We start from the raw sequence: 16,292 nt of genomic DNA, 5'->3' as shown, positions 1-16,292 counted from the left end.
TAGTAGTTTAGAAAAGCTTTATGCATGCAAGCGTCTCGTTCAAGCATGAACTTGCAGCACGTGTGCTTGGCGCTTGCTCTCCACCTCGCTAGGCCACACCCTCTCCTCCACATCACTGCGACTGCGTTACCACGCCTCGTCCCATGAAAGCCTCGACCAAGAAACAGCTGCGCTGTTAAAAGGGCTCACCTCCCGAAGGATGTCCTGGAGAAGGCCTTCCACTATTTCGCACTGCACCTCGCTGTTCCTGTAGAAAAAAACATCCCAAAGGAAGGAAGTTAGCATGGCGATTGCTGCGCACGCTTTGAAAGAAGTGTGTTGTATGCACGCCTCGAAGGTGTGTGTGTTCACCTATGCTGTCTGGCTCAGAAGTTGCATACGCATTACAGTTTTCTCTCTTTATTTCTTTGGTTTTCTCCTTTGAATAAAGGCGTATGCAGGGCATACCGTATTTACTCCCGTAATGAACCCACTTTTCTTTTCAGAAAATTCGGCAACAGATTTTTAGAAGTTGAAATTTCATACAATGAAGATGCTAAGAGAAGCGCTGTCAAAATCTTATCTTATCAAAATCTTAACGCTGTCAAAATCTCAAAATATGTCAAATTTCTTCTTTATTTGCAATGGGCTAGCGGCCTCCTATTCGCCAACATCCCCTTAATTGCCATGGAGCAGTCCTCCTCACTGAAGTCTTCATGTTCATCGTCGGCCCAAAGCGCATCGTCTACCGTGCCATCAAGGCACTGCAAAACTTCTTTTTCCACACCAGGAAACTTTCCTTATCTGGGCCCACAAAACACACGGTGATCCCTGCTCATTGCCCAAACCTCTTGTTTTCAACAGTAGCATACACACACTGGGTCAACAGTGAAGTGCCGCACAGCTGCACGGCTTCCACAAGCTTCAATGGATGCTCCACCACCTGCAGTTTAAAACCAGCTGTGTAGCTTGTATATTGGCCCATTGTACACTGCGCATGAGGAGCACAAAAAAGGCCCGAACACAGCTGAACAAGAAAACCATAGAATAAGGGCGCCGTCGCAGAACAGCACAAAGCATGGAAGGAGTGCAGAGTACGTTCCGTGCTTTGTTTGCACGCCGTAGCACTTTCATGGCGCATACGCAAGGTTTGTTACATGTTCAGCAGGTGGCGTTCTGCAAGCACGCAATTTTAAAATTGTGAGCCATGGCAATCGCACTCACATGTCCGGCAACTCTTAAAAGTTTTTTGTTTTTGTTGGAATGCCTTTTTAGCATTTATGCACAAACTGCGATGTGATATAAAGTTACGGTGATGGTTGACGGCATCAGCAACCATGCAAGATAAAAACATATTGAGCAGTATCTTTTCTATTCCCGCTGCATTTTTTATGCGAGGTAACAAGAAAGTAAATTCTCAAGAAGAAAGGGGAGGGGGGGAAGGGGGCTGTCCCCAGTAATCGGGTCCAAACGAGTTTGACCAGTAACTGGGTGGTTCATGGAAAACGTTTGAATACCCGAGTTCCAGAACCCAAAAAGTGTGCAATCATGCTTCTGTGTCACAAGTCCCCTCTTTCCCTTCCCCTCTTTCCTCTCTTCTTGATCGTGTGTCCTTATCTTCAGGGCCCAGATCTCGAGAAAGATAGACGGCCCATGAGACAGTGCTAAGGAACGAGGCTCACTTCTCCTTTTGCAGGTCCAGGATTTTCTTGCGGATCTCTCCGCTGAGCTGGTTGAGGTGCTCCGAGATGTCCATCTGCTCCGCTTTGCTAGGCTCCCGAACAGGCTGGAACTTGATGTCCTTGGAGCGCAACTTGCCTGCACAAGCAGCAAATACCTTCAGTGACGTCATTCCATAAGCAAAAACATCTACTCTTTTAGATACGGAAATGGAGTAGAAAAAAGAAAAGAAAAAAAAATGTTCTAGCATTCCAACCATCTTTTTCTTGGCTGCAGTTGAAAGCAGCTTTAAAAATTGTGTAACATTAGAACCAATCATACCTGCACCACGACAGCAAGCCAAGATCCCAATTTCTCCTTTGCTGTGCAAAAAAATGGCTACTCATCTGTTTGTTTTGCTGCAAATGTCTTTGATTTGATTTTGATTGATTGTAGAGTTTAACGCGCCGACGCAACGCAGGCGATGAGGCGCGCCGTAGTGGAGGGCTCCGGATTAATTTTGACCACTTGGGCTTTAACGTGCGCCGAAATCTCGTACATACGGGCGTTTTTGCTTTTCGCCTCCATCGCAAATGTCTTTGAAAGACGACGTCGTCTCTCCCACCCCCGCCCACCCCTCTTGTCACGCTCCTCCCACAATAAGCACTGTGCAGGTTTGCTCAAGTCAATTCAATTTTCCTGCATTCTACTGGTCGCATGCCATCTATTGGAGCCTTTCATTACTGTTGGACTTCTTGGAATGCTGCCACGAGGGCTAGGGTTGGGCGCGAGCACTTTCTGTATTGTTGGGTCGAAACGTTGTTTTCGATGCTTTTTTTTTTATTTTCTCCCGCCAATATCAAGCACACATCTATTTGCAATTAAAAGTAAACTGCCTAGTACCAGGTTGTAGGATATTCTGCCTCAAATATGCGTAATGTTTCCTTTTTGCTCAACAATGTTAAGAAGCATGAAGTATGATACCAGGTCTAGTCATTTGGAAGGCTTTGCCAATGTAAACTTTTCATTTCAAAATTCTTTTAAGTGTTGGCCGGGTGGCTGAATCAACGAAGAGACAGACGGACAGACCAAAGTTTTCTGGACAAAGAGAAAAACAACTGTCTTTAAAAGTGTGACATCAGACTAACAATAGGTGACCGCTGCAGCAAGCGGCTGGCTCCAAATACAAAGTTGGTCACCCCAGCCCTTCGCGACCTAGTGCAGTAATGAGACATGGACGCAGGAGTCAAAGCCTGCACTGATGACCATGCAATGAAAAATGGGCCCGGAATTTCATACCACTGTTTAGCCTTCTAGAACATGCAAGGCTGCAGGGTTGCTTGTGAAAGAGAATAAGCATTTTTTAATACGATGTTCCTCCATGTCAGGAACAGCACAAAGGAACGGAGGAAAGTGGGTGTTCCTCACCAAGCGGAATGTCGTCTTCGTCTTCGCTGAACTGGGCTTCATTCTCGCAGTTCATCACCGAGTTGTGGTTGCCGTCCAGTATCATCGATCCAGGAGGCATGGGCACCGCTTCCTCCACTTTTCCTGCACACAGGAGGCCGTGCGTCAGGCACCCGAACACCCCGGCCCAGCCGCCCGAGCCCTCACCTTCTACGGGGGAGCAGAATTCCGTGAATTGTTCCCTGATCATGGTGCGAAGTTCCCTGTCAAGCTTTGGGTTGTCGAACAGGGGAGACAGAGACCTGCAAAGCAACAATGCACGAGCCCGCATTACGTCAGCCACCAATCTGGGCTACGTGCACAACAACATCAACGTTCAAAAGGCCGACAACTTACGCAAGCACTCGCTTCTCCAGGATTTGCCGCAGTGACGTGTAAATTCCCTGCTTCACTTGGGCAGCTAAACTTTTGCAGAAGTTTGACATTATCTGGCAAAGAAGACAAATGTAAGATATGTGACAAGGGCACATAACTCCAATGCAACGCCCAGCTTCAAGCTAGTGAGACACAGTGCGCACGACATCAAAACTGGTGGTGCGATCAATACGCTGGTTCAGAAAATTGCTGCGAAGCCCCGTGCACCCAACATCCCCACAAAAGGCTGCACGAAGAACTCACCCTGCAGAGGAAATCGAGCAGTGTGGCCGTGATGGCCGGGTGGGGGCGCATGGAGTGGTACATGACCAGAATGGCAGGCTCTGCGAGTAACAGACACGGCAACGGTCAAAGAAAGGGCCCTGCTGCGCCACCAGGGCACTGCGGCAGTACCGATGTTCATGATGTTGTCCCGGTCGGGGGCGAAGAAGAGCCAGTCGTAGAACAGGGCCAGCTTGGCATTGGAGGCGGCCACGTTGGAGGTGCACGTGGTCAGCAGCCAGCCAATGACGGCCCACCGGGGGATGATGTCTGAGCAGAGCAGCTCGTTGGACGGGTGGATCACGCCGCAGATGAAGCGGATCAGGTCGCACCGCAGCGACTGGCTCTCCGGCGTGCTCAGGTACTGCGCACATCAACACAAGCACACCCCGCTGCACCAGGTGCCCCCCGCTTGGCCCCCGCGGTGGATGTGAGGCCCGCTCCCGCGAAGAACAGCTCACCTGCTTCTGAAACCACTCCTGGTACCGCTTCTGGTTGCCAAACTTGACCTGAGACGTCAGGAACGTAATTTTGCGCTCCATGTCCGGTGTTAGCCGGCACTGGAGAAACCGCCGCGATGTCCGCTGTGTGAGCAGCTGCTGGACGCCTGAAAACGAAGGATGGCCACTTCTTCAGGCCCCACTGCCCTGCCATCTGCAGATGTTATTAGCACCGACTGCAGTGGCAGACCCTTCCAATCCCCTGCACGCTACTCCATCACTGAGCACGGCACTTCAGCTGCTTCAGCAGCAGTGACACATAGGTACACGGTGCCAAAACAGTCAGTCATTCCCTTTGACAGACACATGCACAAAGCTTAGGCCTCAAACTTTAACTCGGGCACTGTTTGAGCTTTCGCATCATGTTTTTCTCAGTGTACACCAACTCGAAAACCGACACACTGGTTGACCTTTTGTGCCACATTCCAGTGTTGCAAACTAGTGCGACATCACTGCCATAGTTAGTGGGGTGGCCACGAATGGAGCATGATTAATGATGAACTAAGCCTCAAGGTTCCACTAAACAGTCATATTTATGGATTACATGCATTTAGAGGGGCCTTGAAGACAAAATAGAATAGAAGTTGAATTCATTAAAAGGACTGCCTTATCCCGGTAACAATACCAATTTCATCACACACTTCAAACAAATAAACAATACATTAGGAAAAATAGATAAAACCGTGGTAATTCCTCTATGACGTCACAGAATTTTGTATGTATGACTGGCGGACGCCGACCTCAGAGACTGCCGCAAACATGACTATAATGAATTAACGATGCTATAACGAGCAAATCATAGTTCCCCTTGAAAGTTCCCATAGAAACCAAAGTCGTTAAAGCCTCGTTTTAACAAGAAAAGTTGCCCATTGCGGGATATAAAGAATAAATTTCGTTCGAAAATAAAACTTTGAGACAATTTTACGGCAGTGCACAACGTGGATTTGAGGCGGTGCGGTGCGCAAGAAGACAACTGTGGGCCTCCTCGATTATCAGTCCCGGATCGTCCGCGGACTGCCCGAGACGCGATCCGGCGCTCGATTTTCCCATGTATTCCTATGGGGCTCCCGGTCCGAACGCAGTCCTCGGACTGCCGCGGACCGTCCAGGACTGGTAAATCGAGGATGCCCTGTATTTTTCGCAGTTTGAAACTCCCACCATGCACCCTCCCGCAACGCGCAAAAAGACAGACGGCACGCCATGCGCCTGCTGCGCCCACAAAGCCATTCCCACATTCTTCTCACTGTGCACGGCATGCAGCCAATGCACGGCACGCACAGGCGCAGTGCGTTCGCCTGCAACTGTAGTCATTTGCCAACGCAAGCCATGGGAGCCACATTGTTGAAGTTTTGTGCCTCTTGTTTTTTTTTAATTGTTTCAGCCTTATCTTTTATCATGGCTGTGCGCGTGATTCGATCAGCATGAATGTGCCAGGCGGGAAGCGAAAGTGAAAGACGCTAGACGTGAAGGCGGCTATGATAAAAGCCGCCACATCAAGCACGAAGCTAAGCGAGTCGTCATTCGCATCAGAAAGATGCATCGACGTATAATTACGAACTTCTTTGCAGCTAAGCCTGTTTGACATACGAGTTCCATATTTTGAACTGCAATAAAGTAGGTGCGCTAGTGTTCCTCCTTATCTCTGGAATGAGGTTACTTTGTTGTGCACCACCATGCGGCGCAATGAAATTTCGCCCACTATTTGTTTTGGGCAAGTACAGCACCCCGTGTTTGCGTAAATGCCCGCTACGGCTATAATGAACTATTGATTATAACGAGCAAATCGCGGCACCCCTTCAATTTAATCATAACGAGGTTTAACTGTATCTTGTCGTGTGCCAGGAGAGCCGGTGGTGGTCCAAAGAGCTAAATCTTCAACGTATAGGGCATGGTAGAGACCAGGTACGGTTTGAAGTAGGTGGGAGCTGGAGGGGTGAGATAACTGAGCCTTGTGGTGTTCCTTTGGGAGGAGTGTGAAACGTGTTGGAGCGAGGTAGTCTGATGTAAATTTAAAATTCTCGCAATATTTCCCAAGTTTTTTCAGTTAAGAAATGTCTTCCGTGACTGGAATGGAGCTAGAAGAGTTACCGTAGGCTAGTTCTTTCAAAGTGCGCAAAGTTACATTTCGTCTTCACGGCCCTTCTAACTGCACAAAGCACTGACTAATACCCGTGCTACACGAGCGTTTCGAAGGCCTTTGAGTCGAATGTCCTTTGACTCAAATGACACCTTTGAGCTGCTACACGATGTTTTTCAAAGGCCTTTGACTGAAATGACATTTGAGTCAAAGGAGCACGACAACTGACCTTTGAGAGTCTCAAAGGCCTTTGAAACACGACGGTTGTACCCTCGTGCTCAGTTTCTGCAAGCCGTAATAACAAAAACAATTATTTACAAGTAAAACTGTGTTTCAAGTGCAAGATCTTCATAATTTTTTACTTGTTCACTTGTTTTCGTTCTCTGTCGCTCGCTCTACGATTACGAGGTAACTTGGTACTCTCAACACCGGCGGTGCCAAAAAAGACAAAAAGAAACTGGCTGCCTTGTGCATCTTTTGTGCGCGCTTGTAGATAGTTATCAATTTGATCTCTAATAATTGATTTTTTGCCCATTTTAACTCTAAAATTACATTTTCGTCAAGAACGAAACATGGCAGCAGTGGCGACACCAAAACATGGCGGGCGAACGCGGAAACTTTCAACTGCCTTTGAAAATCGTCGTGTAGATCGGCGGAACTCCTTCAAGTTCGAAGGACATTTGAAATTTCAAAGGCCCTTTGACTCAAATGTCCTTCCAAACGCTCGTGTAGCACGGGTATAAGGTTTCGACAGACCAGCTCACTCTGGCATCCCCTTCTCACGCTCCCCTACCCTGATGTTGGATGCCGCAGGGCGCAGAGACAAAGAGTGCCCACCTGTGAATGCAGGTGCGAGGGAGGTCGGGTTGAAGAGGAGGTCCCGCCACAGCTTCTCAAACTCCGGAATCCGAGCCACGTTCTGGAGCAGCCGGATCAGGTCCCGCCCGATCATGGCGCACTCTGTGAACTGCACCACCACAGACACACCCACAACGGAGGCCTCATGCACTGAGAACAACATTCCGATGCACAAGAAGGCAAAAACCGCTGCAGCAGCAGAAGCAGCTTTGCGGTATCTCCTCCCACCCCCCTCCCTTTTTTACTCTACCCCTGCAAAAGGGAGGGAGGAGGGATGTTTGCACTTTTGACACAAACATAGCAACCCTGAATATGAATTCTTTTCCTCATACAACTGAAGCGAAACTGATTTCTTCATTTCCTGGAACGCAATCATAAGTACATGCCATGTCAAACTTGTCTTCTTTTCACAATCATTGTCACTGGTATCATCTACATGAACTTTACTGAACATATCCAGAAAAAACCAACAATAATTGCAAAATAAGCAGAGAGCCCAAAGGCCACGAAATCCCAGTGATCCGGTGGTGATTCTATTAACAAGATGGTGACGCGAGGAAGACAAAGCAACTGGAACAAGAGCTGCCATCTTGATGATGGGCACCGATGATGATGATCTACAAAGTTTCTACAATAATATTTCGAACCACAAACAGGTTTTGCTGGTACCCTGCCACCAAGTAAAATATGACAGAGCAGCGCTTGCACAAATCTGCACAACTCCCATCAAAAACCACTAAAACTGTTGTCACATCAGAACCCACTAAACGTGATGTAAATGCAGCACAACTGCATTGCTGATTAGTAACCACACCCTGCCTCATTATGCACAGTTTTCAATTTTTTTACAACTAATGACTCACAGGTATCCTGACTTTAATGTAGTTGCTTCAACTGCAGACGGTTTCTTCCCTTTGTGCAGAGACCAGTGCAGAGCTGTGTGCCTACTGTGAACACCTGCAGGCACAAAACTTGATTCCGCAACTGAACCAGAACTTTGAATGAACAAATGAGCAAACTAAAATGAATACGCTGGACCCACTGAGATTCCACGAGCTATCTTATAATGAAAACAAACAGATATGATGCGAGGGGCATCTGCTGCCAGACTGTACGAGAAAGCAGCATTGTGGCAGCATGAAAGCATGATGTCTGTGCGTGATATCAGGGTATCGATGGCCTTAGCTCACCTTATCTCGCAGCATGGAGATGCAAAAATCCACCTCTCGTTGCCGAAGCGTCAGGAAGGGGGCACTTCCGTGGTCCACAATGAGCCGCAGGTAAGTGTACACAGCCGTGGCAATCAGCACGGGCAGGGCGGACAACCACGCACTGGAACGGGCAGAAGCGCAGCACGTTTACGGGGACACTCAAGTGAATGGGTCAAGCTGCTGTTTTTGCCGGCACTGCGTAGACTGGCTCAAATGAACACGCTCTTCATCGTTTATCCGGACGACAAGGCGGTATTTATTTTATAAAGTCTGAAAGAAGAAAGACTACCATGCGCAGTTTGCGGTGGCTGCACCATCCACATGTAACTGCAGTGATGTCAATACAAGGTGCAACGTGAATGGACGATGTCCAAGATTAGAAATGAAACCAGTTTCGGTTTCGGTTCTGTGAAACAACGTGCTTGGCATCCAACGTTATTATTGGATGGGCATCCTCAATATCTCAGTAATCAGCATACCGTGCTTCTGCCATGTTGTCAGCTGTAAAATGCGCCAGATAAACCTACCAGCACGGCTTGTAATCGTAACAATCACTAGCCGAGGCGTACGCAGTGGATGAATGCCCTCTGCATCACCGGAGATGCTCAAATGCGATGCACTTTCCCCCCCCCCTTTAGAGCTTGCCTGGTTCGTGCCTGTATCATAAGAGGCGTGTTCACACCGGGCCAAAGGGTCAGCTTATTCGGCACTGTGCCCGCAACCAGTTGGTGTTGCAACACCAAGCTGACGAGAACTCGCCAGCACATCAGTGTCAGTCTACACGCGTTCTGCGAACTCTCTCACGGAGCAATGAACGTTACAGCACAAAAATTTTGAATTCAGTATGGGAAACATTACCCCAAAAAATTGGGCCCATCTCCCCACGAGGGGGGACTCGAGTAAATGCGTCGCGTAGGGGGTGGGTGTATTGCGTTAACGTTAGTGTTTGGGGGGTGGTGGTGGGGTGGTAGTGAATGTGTTAACTATTATTGCTTATTACTATTAATTATTATTGCGTTAACGTTTAGTATTGCGTTAATGTTTAGTGTTTGGGGAGTTGGTGGTAGTGAATGCATTGTATCAGCAGCTTCTTGACGTAGTTTGAATGAGTCAAGGATATAAGGCGCGTTCGTAGCCTTTGATTCTGTGTCGCTTTTGTGGCGCAGTGGGAACAGCACCATGTACATCGCGTTCCGCCCACAGGGTCGTGGGATCGAAACCAGGCGCCGATAACTATTATTTTTTTTTATAGTGTAGGGGGAGGGGTGCGGACGGACAACAACGCTGCACCTGTTGTTGAGAGCGAGGAGGGTGCGGGGGAGAGACGCGCACCTGCGCCTCGCCGCGACGCGCATGCGCAGTGAGCGTGTGGACGCCGCCGCTGACGGTCGAGGGACATCGTGCGACTAAGAAACGCTCCGCGTTTAAAACAAATAAATCAACTTTAAAAAGAATGCACTATTGGGGATTCGAACTTGCGACTTGCAAAAGAAAATACCTAGGGCTCCAGACCACCCGGCCATAACCCAGCGATGCCAGGGCCGGAAATATACAGCCAGTTTACATTTTTATTTAGTTACAGCATTTCAAGCAGCTTAGATGACTATTTCTTGTGTAGTGCTTGTGCAGTAAAAGTACCCAAAATTCTCACGATACCTCGCCTGGCGACTGCATGCCTTGGACAAAAAAGCGTTTGCAGATGTGTGGTTGTGCTGCTGACTGCTGTTGTAGTTCACCCAGCGCAAAAAAGTGCTTCCCACACCCTGGTTTTACGCTGCACAATAAAAGTTTCGGTTGATCTTAATTACCTTCACTGATGACTCTTCTTATACCTTCAGTTGGCCTTAGATTTTTCTACTAGCCGGCCAGTCAGCGAAGTGTCGCATGTGCGTTTGTGTGGAGCTACTTGGACTTAGAGCTAGATACAGACTACAAACTAACAAACTAAAGGCACATTCTTCCTGGCACAAACGTGCCGTGGCTTAGTTTCAACTTGCCGAACGAATTGCGACGACCTGCCGGCCAACTAATTCTGTCGGACGGTCGGCGAGCTGTGCAGTAGCGCAATCAGGCTAAGCCATCTTGTTTTGACGTCATACGAAATGTCACAGAAATTGGCAAGGAGGATGCAGAAAGGAGGACAGCATTTTCGAATTGATTTCTCTACTAAACAAAGTCGCATAAACGCAGCGAGTGGTCGAAGCATGGCCTAGAGACTCCAGACTACCATTTGCACTAGTAATCCCGCAATGGTTACAAATCCCTTCAGTGTCCCCTTTCCCCTTAAGTGGCCAATATGAATCTCTGGGACCCAAAAATTCTACAAAAAAGCAGTTTTTCAGGTATCATTTTTCTCTTGGTTTGCAGTGTTCACTCTGAAAAGTCGTCACTTGAACAGAGCCAGGTATTTGTAAAAGCTGTACAGGCCAAGATAACAATATTACTATAATTCCATGAGCAGTATCGCAGCGATAGGAAATCCTTGAGAAGTACATCCCAGCATGTAGTGCAGCTAGAAAGATCATTCGTTATGCAACATGAAGATAAATATTTATACCTTGCAATAAGGGCAACCGATCTTGCATTTCATGTTTCAAACACTGTTTAATGAGCATTATTTATAATTGATTAGCAGGAGTACTTTAAACCTAGAATTTAGAATTGTTATAAACTTGCATGTGATTGGCAGACAGGAAAACTGCTTCCAACATTGCATTCTCCACAACTCCTAGTATCTATTCATGCCTTGCTGGTAATTTTTTTTTTAACAGCTTTGTTTTTATTGTTCGCAAAAACAGTCAAACAAGATTTTTTAATTACCTTGGAAACTAATTACCTTAAATCAAAACTAATCGGATATTTGAAATCAGTTAAAATAACTGTACAAACTCATTAAATTTCACTAAAAATGGTTGGAAAGCAAAAAGAAAACGTTTCTAAGACCTGTGGCTTCATAAAAAGACATCACACCGGCCGGCCAACCTGCATTTTCCAGCAGCTTCGCTTTTCTTAGAAGTACTGCAGTGTTCCAACAAAACCGCAAGCATTCGCAGCCAAAGAAAATCTACCACACCCTCAACACTTTACTGGAACACCCACTGCAACAGACAAAAATTCAGTCCCACAAATGCTTTCTTTGGACAAGCATCCCAATCAGCGGTGCTACTTAAATGAATGTTTGCATTAAGTGAGGGCGCTGTAAAAGGCAGTTGCATAAAATACCACCACACAAGGCTCAGAACAACAGTGAATGTTTAGAGTTCACAAGTTAGGGCTGCTTTTAAACCTGCTCCTCCCAGGTGAATATGATAGTGCAGGAGGCGAGCACACCTTCGACCTCTCCTGCCCAACAGTCCTTGCCAAAATGAACAAGAGGTTTGTGGGCCTACCTGCTTTCGACAAAAATGTCCAGCATTGCCTCTGCCAGCCAAATGTTTTTCGGTGAGACATCGCCACCTACAGAAAGAGTTGCAAGAGAGGTACCACTGTAAATGTGACACGCTTTAAGAGCATTCCCAAAAGATATGTGTCATCACCATTTGGAGTGCAAAATGATGCCAAAGAAGAAAGAAATAAAATGGTATTTCACACAGTTTCTTACTGGTGTATTATGCTTGTTGATTTAAAGTAAAATCGCATGAAGCGATTTTCAAGAAGGGCACAATGGGCGACAGCGACAAGATCGGCCTATCACCGAGGCCCTCTTTTACTGACTTTCGTCGTGCCACTTTGATCTGGCCCTACGTTGCCCGGAAGCGGTTAAAGCAACAAACAATAGCAGCAAGTGTTATGTGACGTAACTACTGGCTAGTGCAAGATTTTGTCAACTTGTTATGAATGCAACAGCCTTGCTAGCCCCCATGCTTCTTGTGGGGAACTGTGCTGCATGACTGGCAGCACTGACCGATCAACTCCCACCGATTAGCTGAATAACAGAGTAGAAAATGGAAGGTTCTGCGTACTTTACCAGACTGGACACAAAATTTTTTTGCAACGTGAATGCTTGTGTGTGTGTGCGCACTCATAGCTACAATCACCTGCTACTGACACTGAATGCTATTCATCTGTACTCAATTTAAGCACAAAGCACAAGTGTTTTCCAGTTTCGTAGGACAAACATTAAAAAAATAGGTTTTCTTCACTGTTTCCTGGTTCAAAAAAATTGAATAAAATAAGCAAGGGACATGAACACGTTACCAGTAGTTCAATTAAAAGCTGGCGCTTGGCAACATTACCATCACCTGAACAGTAAAATTATAAGGCCTATTCAGTGGTAATGAAAAGCTGCTACAAAAAAAGTACATGCGAAGGAAAGTTTGACATCCACCTGAATGCAGCCATACGGCTACAAAGGAAAGCTATACAGCTTCATCAGAAACTTCGCAGATGAAGAAAAATTCTCCGCAGAAACTTACTCCACCTTGGGAATTTTCTCTAAATCTGGTATGCATCTAGGTACTTGTGCAAAGGAGATTGAGGTGATCAAAATGCGTAAAGGAAACAGGGAATTATTCATACCTGCAATCTGCCTGAGGAGACCTTGGCAGAGACTGTCGACGCCAGGCACTGAATTTTTGATGAGCTCCTTTATTAGCCATATTAACTGGTGAGAGAGAGAGAGGGAATGCGGAAGGATGGAGAAAAGATTGCGTCTGAGTTGAGGGACATGCAGGCGGAATAGCCTTAGCCTTACAAACAAATATACACGTAAAAGGTTTCTAAAAAGCTGGGCTGCGGTCAGGTATGTTTATAAGTTACACGACTTACAGCAGCCCTGAGAAAAGATTGAAAGCATCCTGGAATTTTGCCTTGTTAGCAGCATTGTAAGTAAAACTTTTGGCCACTCATTCTAATCAGGATGAGCCACTGCCAATGCAATCAAAAGCCATTGGGTGCACCAAAAAAAAATTTTCCTTCAAGCAATGACAGATGGATATTTATTTAAGCCTGTCAAAGGAACTTCGGATTCAGCCTTTGGCTTGCACTGACCAGCCCTTTCTGTTTCTGCTGTTTAGGTTGAACGGGGATAAAAAAGTGCAGCATATTTGGTTGCGCTTTGGTCCAGCAACAAAGTGGCACAGATGCGGGCCACTCGGTCCTCACAAGCACATGGGGCTCACCTGAGATCGGCAGGAGTCCAGAAGCTTGGGGTACTTCTCCAGGATGAGGAGGCTCAAGGTGCTAATGAAATGCTGGAGGCCGTCACGGGCAGTGAAGGTCACGTCGCGATAGTACTGCAACAGAGAACAGCCCGGACAACACCACTGGTGCTTTCTCAAAGCTCCAAGCTGACAGTGCTTCACTAAAAGAGACCACAACCAAACCCTGAAAGTAGCACTGCTGCAGAAAATTTAGACAGGGCAGGTCAACTTTAGGCACCAAAATGAGTTGCGCCGGTATTTACTGTAACAGAAACAGACGGCCGACATGAAGTAGATGGAGCAGAGCTCAATCAGCACATAAAAAGAAAAATCTGCCTCTGGTAAATAATGATGGTCAAAAACAAAATTACATATAGAAATTAATAAAACAGAACAAAGTAGAAGCACGAGAAATCTGCCAAAACGTAGCCATTTGAACATTTTGTGCCCCAAGCATTTATAATCAACTACAAGGCAAACTTTCCCTCAACTTTTTAAGCTAAGACGCAGACCTAAAGATTATTTCTGCAATTTACGTAAAATTACAGAATCAAACTTGTTTTAACAGCGATGATAACTGGCTTGCTGTGAAAGGATATGAACGGAGGGGCCTATGAAACTACCTAATTAGCTCTCAAGAAAAGCATGAAAGCTGGTGGATAAAAAACAAATGCTTAAAAAATTTGCTGCAATTAAAATTTTCCGCAAGAACACAAATTCAGTAAACTTACAAACATGACAAATCCTGCTAATATGAAAAGCCGCACCAGCTTGTGTGCCGAGCTATCCACTGTTCACAAGGGCACACAGCTGCACCCTACAATCTCGGAATATTTCCTATGGCACTAAGAAGTGAAGGTGTTGTGTTGGTGCCTATGATGGCCATGATGAAGAGTGAATTTTTGAGGCACAGGCTCCTCCTTTCTGTGTGGCTACATGCCAGCTAAAGTCATGCACTACTATGTATTCTTTAACAGAGGGGTAATCAAGCTGATGTCTACAGAAAATCATAGGATCACCCTGAACCTATTTTTTACTTGACTTTTGTTCAGATCTGTTGTACGAATTGGGAAACCAGACGAGAAAAAGTATGTTTTCAAATACAAAGTTTAAATATGTCATCACAGGAGTGTGAAGCACCGAGGGCACAACCGCCCCTGCGACATTTCCCGGCCAAAATCCGCCGACTTGGAGATTTCACTCACTCTTGCTGCATTAGTTGTGTCAATGAAAATGCCATACAGGAATCCGCAGCTGATGTCTTCATGGGCCTGCGCTCCCTTGCATACCTTCAACAGAGGAGGGGCTCATTTAGGGACAACACGCAACGATGACAAGAGCGCTGGAAGTGTAGTAGCACGGCTTACAGCGGCGTTGAGGGCGTCGTGTGCTTCCTTCTCGGACACGCCATTGATGAGTGATTGTAAGAACGTGTAGCTCCGCTCCAGTTTCTGCGGGGGAGAGAGATCGGTGCGTCTTAAGGCTCCGCAAACAGGCGCTGGCCGCACATTCAGTTTATACGTGAGTGACCAACGGTCAAAGATTGGAGAACGTTCACTGCGGCATGGTAGATTAGTATGTGGCTTTAGGTGGGCCCGAGCTTCTGCGATGAGCATCCGCGGCAAGCTTGAGGCAAGAACAATAAGCCGAACCCCAAAGTTAAGAGCCACAACATCTCGTCCTTAAGAAAGCCTTCAAGCAAACGCCCGAAATGAGCATGTCTCTACACACTACAGCCATGCAACCGCCGGCACATCCGTAGCGACGCATTGATTGCTCGAGCCATTTAAACAGCGACAGCTCCCAGCAGCTTTATTGCAAAGGTGTCGACCTGTCGATGGTGGAGCGTGAAACAAATCTCAGAGAGAAAGGTGTCGCGCGAGGAAGTCGCGCAGAAAGCAACGCACGCGCGTGCACACTGCGCGCGAGTGAAAGTTGGCGAGCGGGACAAGCGTGAGCGTGCCGAGACCAGCGATCATGCAAACTCGCTCGGACTCGGGCCCGCTTCCGAAGCATGCGTGCAACTAGCGTTAAAAACAATCGGGAGAAAAGTTTGCTTAAATAAATCGCTGGCTAGCGTACAACGTAAAAAAAGTGAAACCCAAATACGATAGTGGCGACCCCGTGCGAATGGAACCGAAAATTGGCGCCTTTGTGCACGTATGCAGGGGAAGTGGGAGGCATGCTTTATTAAATCGAGCCTAGTCCAGCCCCGTTACCTCGTCTATCTCTTCTTTTGCTTCTATCGGAGAAAGTGCGAATATCCTCGATGGCGCCCCTTTATTTGAGTCCATCCTATGCGCGGTATCCTTGGACTGGAGTCATCCAGCCGACTGCAAAACCCTACCCTCTATAAGGGCAGCGCCATATTCGCGGAATGACACACTCCAGCAGAAAAGAGCAGCTCGCGGACTACTTTCCTGGCTTGTGCTTTTTATTTGCGAACGAAAGCGGTTGCAAAAGCTCCATTACATCCGCTATAATATATAGGAACAGTTCTCACTTCAGCATTTCAATACTCTGCTGCATTTTTCGACTGCCTGCGCAATCACAAATCGACATGCACATCAAAGACACTACGGTGTTTAACATAATTTTCAAACTATCCAATTTAAAGCTTTTATTGGGCGAAACATAAAACACAAAACCAGAAATGTTCGTTGTATCCAGTTATGCCGTACAATATTATTAATATTTACTGTACTAATATACGCAACAGATAGTTTAAGCAGATTTTATTCAAATTTTAAAAATAAATTAGATG

General features: G+C 46.6%; 1 protein-coding gene across 1 annotated transcript in view; it reads right to left on the bottom strand.

The window, feature by feature from the left end:
• Ints3 (integrator complex subunit 3) overlaps positions 1-15,932 on the bottom strand; it is a 43,749-nt gene extending 27,817 nt beyond the window's left edge. Inside the window, exons 1-16 of the mRNA XM_077700772.1 lie at positions 15,748-15,932; positions 14,896-14,979; positions 14,734-14,817; positions 13,508-13,621; positions 12,906-12,990; positions 11,777-11,843; positions 8,367-8,508; positions 7,156-7,285; positions 4,203-4,348; positions 3,874-4,105; positions 3,724-3,803; positions 3,442-3,533; positions 3,253-3,347; positions 3,067-3,189; positions 1,662-1,797; positions 190-247 (exon numbers count right to left, since the gene is read on the bottom strand). Of these exons, the coding sequence (XP_077556898.1) occupies positions 190-247; positions 1,662-1,797; positions 3,067-3,189; positions 3,253-3,347; positions 3,442-3,533; positions 3,724-3,803; positions 3,874-4,105; positions 4,203-4,348; positions 7,156-7,285; positions 8,367-8,508; positions 11,777-11,843; positions 12,906-12,990; positions 13,508-13,621; positions 14,734-14,817; positions 14,896-14,979; positions 15,748-15,822 (1,743 nt within the window). The 5' untranslated portion in view covers positions 15,823-15,932. The remainder of the gene's footprint in view (positions 1-189; positions 248-1,661; positions 1,798-3,066; positions 3,190-3,252; positions 3,348-3,441; positions 3,534-3,723; positions 3,804-3,873; positions 4,106-4,202; positions 4,349-7,155; positions 7,286-8,366; positions 8,509-11,776; positions 11,844-12,905; positions 12,991-13,507; positions 13,622-14,733; positions 14,818-14,895; positions 14,980-15,747) is intronic.
• Between the last annotated feature and the right edge of the window lie 360 nt (positions 15,933-16,292).

Source organism: Haemaphysalis longicornis, unplaced genomic scaffold (assembly GCF_048455015.1).
Source record: "Haemaphysalis longicornis isolate Haplotype H1 unplaced genomic scaffold, Haemaphysalis longicornis Haplotype H1 scaffold_2, whole genome shotgun sequence".
Lineage (NCBI taxonomy): Eukaryota > Metazoa > Arthropoda > Arachnida > Ixodida > Ixodidae > Haemaphysalis > Haemaphysalis longicornis.
Note: the sequence above shows the minus strand (reverse complement) of the source record. Positions and strands in the feature narration are given on the sequence as shown.